Raw genomic sequence first — 5,487 nt, 5'->3', positions numbered from 1 at the left:
AGTTACCAATCAGTCTAACATGCATGTTTTTGGTTGTGGGAGGAAACTGGAGTACTTGGAGAAAACCCACGCATGCACGAAGAGAACATGCAAACTCCATCCAGAAAGGCCCCTGGCAGGGATTTGAACCGGGGCGACCTCACTGAGAGGCAGCAGCTCTACCAACTGAGCCACCGTGCTGTAGCTGAACATAGATCTTTTTTTTTTTTTACGCTTTGAGACGGCTTGTAATCCAGGTATACAATCCCACATTTTTCAGTCAGGTCATCTGGACAGTTTCTTTTTTTTTTTGTGCTGAAACGTTTCACCTTCCATCCAGAAGGCTTCATCAGTCAAGGAAACACACAACACAAAACTGATTCTGACATCTGTAGGAAACGTAACTGCGTTTTCTGAGATTCCTGACTGAAAATTGTTGGATTGTATACCTGGATTATTGAGCATGGACTTTGTTGGTTTTGAACCAGTTTGACATGACTGTTGACGAGGAAGAGGGCCGGCACTGGAGGAGGGGACGTGCCAAAGATACCATCTTAGCACCAACATAACTGGTTTGTTCCACTTTGGAGTAAGCTGTTTGGAGGAAGAATCAGTTTTGTGTTGTGTGTTTCCTTGACTGATGAAGCCTTCTGGATGGAAGGTGAAACGTTTCAGCAAAAAAAAAAAAAAAGAAACTGTCCAGATGACCTGACTGAAAAATGTTGGTTTGCAACGGCTCGTTTACAACACCAACGGTAAAACAACCTTATCGCTCTGCCATAGCTCCTTTACTACTTTTTTCTTTTACATTTGTCTTTTTTAATTTAAATTAAGAACAACAGTTTACAAACAAACCAAGGCAAACACATTGATCTTATTCAGCTCAAGAATGTCTGACTCGGTTATGTTTCCTACAGATGTGAACTAAAGTTTCATGTCGTAGTAGATGAGAAATAAATTCACTGGGCAATATTTATCATTTTGAGGAATGCTGTAGTTTTACCAAAGTACTTCGTTTTTATAGACTTGGCCACATTAGACTAGTACTTTGTCGTGTAAGAACCAAACAGAGCGACGTCTTCCTCTATTTTAGAGGCGAGTGTATTTTTCAAAGCAAACCAACTGGACGTGCAGATGATCCAGCTGACGGCAGGAAACAGACGGGTCAGAACAACCCAGCGCTTGACATTTGTATTGTCAGAGAAGGGAAAATGACCTCAAAATACCCCCCCCACCCCAGAACTCTGTTTTAAAATGGAGTCATGGATCTACATTTTTTGTTCATCTGAGCTGAGGCTTCATTGTATAAACGCACCTCCTTTCCTCCCAAGATGACGTGGAGTGACTGGGATTAATGCGTAGCAGCAGGGAGTTCCCTGCAGCAGGAGGGGCACGGAGGAGTTATTTCAGCACAACCCTGACGGCCTCTGGGCCACAAAAGAAGGAGCGAGAGAATTAACAGACCGACACCGGTTAATGTTGACTTTCTTCTGCCTCCTGTGCTCTCTGGCTGGCAGCTCTTTGCTGTGAGATAAGAACACGCACGTGTTTGTGTTCTCAATAATAATGAAACTCCCCCCTTCTTTCCAGCATGGTGTTTCCTGAAGATAACATCATTTAACTCTTCCCTGGTTGGGATTATGTTCTGCTCTGATCGCTGCTGTGAACTATATGTATCTGTTTATGTGTGAACTGGTCTGCAGCCAGCGGTCCTGGCAGCGCGGTGCAGAAGGGGTGTCCCCACACTGCTGGGATTTCCAGGGATTCCCCTCTCGTTCCAGACACCGCACTTCCCTTTTCTCTTCACTCACACACGCTCTATTGCAGATACTGTAAAACGGGTTACTCGCCACAAATCCCCACATAACCTCACAAGAACCCAGTGGGGGACACCAACCTATATCTTCTGCCAGAACCAGTGAGTCACATGGATCGCATCGTGCCCTGTTTCCCTGGAGACCCCAGTGTCTCACATCATGAGGGGAAAATATGCACAGATCCATCTAAAAAGTAAATCGTACCCTTTTGACTTCTCCACGGTTTGTCATCTTACAACCTCAAACCTCAAAGCATTTTACTGGGATTTCATGTGATGGAACAACACAACGTTTCGTGTTTATACAAATAAAAACCTGTTTTTTGAGTTTAACTCCCTTCACTCCGATACCCCAAAATCAAATCAGTGCCACTGATTACCATCAGACGTCATCTAATTAATAAATAAAGTCCATCTGTGTGGAACGTGATCCCTGCAGTTCTGCTAGTCACTCAAAATAAGTCGTTTCAAGATGCTTTTCCTGTAAGTCCCAACATTTAAACATACTCTGGTGTGGTCAACAATTTATTTATTTTTGGCCACAAATTTTTCCACAGTTCTACAGAAAACGGGGGATGGCCTGGTCCACCTGCATAACAAACAAAAAGACGCTTAGACACTTTCACACACATCTCTACTGTCACGTATACTGATGAGTGCTGATGGGATACTTTTAACCTACTGCGTCTTCTTATCCAGGCTTTAATAAGAAGCTTGTAAAAGAAGTCATTTCTTCCCTATGTTGCTCTTTTTTTAATTTATTTTTTTATTTTTTTTTGTCTCCACAACTTTATTTTTTCAAATGTTGCCGTAGATTAGAGGCTAATAAACCTTAGGAACCCAACAGGAGATTGTTGCATTTTAAAAGTTTATATATTCACTGCATTCACTAGTTTTTGTTTTCTTTCTAAGAGACCATAAAAACATTAAAAGACTTGTCATTTTAAATCCGTCATATTAAAAGCAGCTTGAAGTTCTTCTCGGTACATCCGGCCACACCTGTGTTTACTTCAGGTACAGTTCCTAGAATTCAGGAGATACTATTTGAGCAAATTTGTTACTAAAACTACAGTTTATAAAATGGGCAAATAGTTATTCTTATTTTGTGTTATTGTAGTAAAGTCAGCTGTTTCTGTCCTTATGGATGAGTTGTTTTTTTTTTCACATTGACGAGGTAGATGTTCCCTTGCAGAGATGTTCCCTTGCAGAGATGTTCCCTTGCAGAGATGTTCCCTTGCAGAGATGTTCCCTTGCAGAGATGTTCCATTGCAGAGATGTTCCCTTGCAGAGTCTAGAGGTGTGAAGGGTCATTAGCAGCTCGTAGACGGACTTCTTCGCCCAGACCATCACAGCCTTTAAATGAAAATTTACTGCTGTATCACAAACTCTGTGACAACAGATTTGTAGAATAGCTACTCTATGTTTTGTATATTTCAAAATGTTCCACTGTTTTTCTAAACTGTAAGTTTTATAAGTCTTTGTTTTGACCATTTTAATATGTACCAGTAGATGCTGAGGTGAAGTTAGGCATTGAGAAATTTGGATCTGATCACTATTTTTATTGGAATAAATGAAGGAAAACGTTTGCAATGATGCAGTAAAAGTGCATTAATTAAACTACATGTTATCCCCAAAATCACAGTATTCTCAGTATATTCTTGAATTATTATGACAGTTTTTTTAGTTGTATTATTACACCAGACTACATAATGTTAATGTAAACTTACTGCCACCATTGTGTTATAAACAGAAGGGCTGGCATCAGGCAGTCCAGGTGGAGTCTGGAAAAACGATGCACGCACTGCTTACACCATAGTGCGATGTAAATTTCCCACTGGTTATCTCATGCATATGCGATGCACACAATGGGAACGCATCATGAATGTTGCACATATTCCATAAATTGTTCATCACAAACCTTTTTACAAACTATGCTGTATTTCTTCATGCACTAAGCAACATAAAATAGTTTAAAACTATGCCAACGTATGTAGCCAAATACAAACCAATGTGGCAGTAGTCTAATGTAGAACAAAGTCTACAGCATTGCTTAAAATATATTTATAAAATTAAATATGCATTTCTGTTTTCTATGTAAATCATTTTATTTCAGAACAGTTGAACTTTCAGTCATTTTCACAAAGGCAGAAAATGATTTATTTCCATAGCAAAAATAGTTCAATGTACGTTATTTATATATCAGATCATGTCTTCTATCTGTAGTGGTCACAATTATTTGGAAAATATTTGCGTTTTAGATTTCAGCCAAAATACAGTGATGGACGCCCTGTAGAACTGAAGTATCCGACTGTAAATGAAGCGGTGAAAATCTAAAGCGTCTTATTAAATGTATAGTATTTAAATGAGATGGGTTTGAACAGTGTTAGAAGCCACCACCTCCTTGTTTTGTTTTCATTTGTATTGCTTGGGGAGGAGATGGGGTGTGGGTGCAAAAATATTTGCCAACAAAGCCAGTCCTTAAACGGCTCAGGGCCTCTTCCTGCCGTTCATTTTGTCTGTTGTTCAGCAGCATGTTTGGTGAACCGCAACTCCCACGATGCTTACACGTTCAAAAAATACAACAAACAAAACATAGAATCATATAAATGTTTGGAACATATTCATTTCACTGGAGCTATACTGTTCAAAGCTACTTACTGCAATTTGATTTAGTTTTAAAAGGGCAACATAAAAAAAAGCCCCTAATTATTGTGCGGCACGCTACAGTGTATTCACTGTTGTAAATGCCCATTTTAAACCAATCAAACGTAGACAAAAAGGACTGTGCACGCATCAGTTAGAGCAGAGCTTGTCGTTGGTTTTGGGTCTGGTATTTTCACTGCACCATTCCAGGACATCGAACCAGAGGAGTTCTGCCTCAGCACTGTGTTTAGGAGCATTGTCCTGCTAGAAACTGAGCCTTAGTTCCAGTCCCAAATCTCTAGAAGTTTCTATTTTTGCTAAATCAAATTTTCTTTCAATCTTGACCAATTTTCCAGACGTTACTAATGAAAAACCTCCTCACATCATGAGGTATCTTAAGTAAACAAAACACAATAAAAAATATTTATCTTTCGCTACCTTTGGTCAACTTTTGACAATAGGCCTTTCATCTCCCAGAGTTAGGATTGTACAGTTCTATCTTTTGACTCTTCATATAACATTTTCAAAGCAGTCTGCAGCAGCAGAGAGTCGAGCTCTGCTCTGATTAATTAAACTCATCTGATCCCCCTGTGCTTGCCTTGTCTCCTCTCACAGATGTTCATCGCAGATAAAGCAGAGGAGTCCAGCTGCACCCTGCATGAGTTCTCAATAACTGGTTCTACATATACTCCTGAGGGACAAATGTGAGTGTGACGCATTTATGACTTACTGCTGGTAACACACAATGACTGTCATCTTCACTCACTGGATCATCTAGAGACATGCAGAGTTTAATAAGGGTGCATTCACACCAGCCCTGTTGTCCCGAACTCTAGCCCGTTTTCCTAGGAAGTCCGGTTCATTTGGGAAGGTGCGAACACGCCATCGAACTCTGTCACGGAACAAAAAGGCGAACTCTGGCCCAGTCTAAAACCTAGGTCTCGGTCCGGTAGAAGAAAACTCCAGCGCGGTTCGAGTACAATGTGAATGCAATCAGACCGGGCCCCGCTCCACAAGCAAGAAGACCGAGACCTAGGTTTTAGCCCGGG

The 5,487-nt window shown here is 40.6% G+C and overlaps 1 protein-coding gene across 1 annotated transcript in view; it reads left to right on the top strand.

The window, feature by feature from the left end:
• Positions 1–5,146, top strand: part of LOC119420321 (sarcoplasmic/endoplasmic reticulum calcium ATPase 1-like) — an 8,322-nt gene extending 3,176 nt beyond the window's left edge. The window contains exon 3 of the mRNA XM_037687709.1: positions 5,054–5,146. Within this exon, the coding sequence (XP_037543637.1) occupies positions 5,054–5,146 (93 nt within the window). The remainder of the gene's footprint in view (positions 1–5,053) is intronic.
• Positions 5,147–5,487: the final 341 nt, after the last annotated feature.

The sequence above is a fragment of the Nematolebias whitei genome, chromosome 14, assembly GCF_014905685.2.
Source record: "Nematolebias whitei isolate Nwh7 chromosome 14, NemWhi1, whole genome shotgun sequence".
NCBI lineage: Eukaryota > Metazoa > Chordata > Actinopteri > Cyprinodontiformes > Rivulidae > Nematolebias > Nematolebias whitei.
The sequence above is the reverse complement of the archived record's forward strand: the minus strand, read 5'-3'. Positions and strand labels throughout refer to the sequence as shown.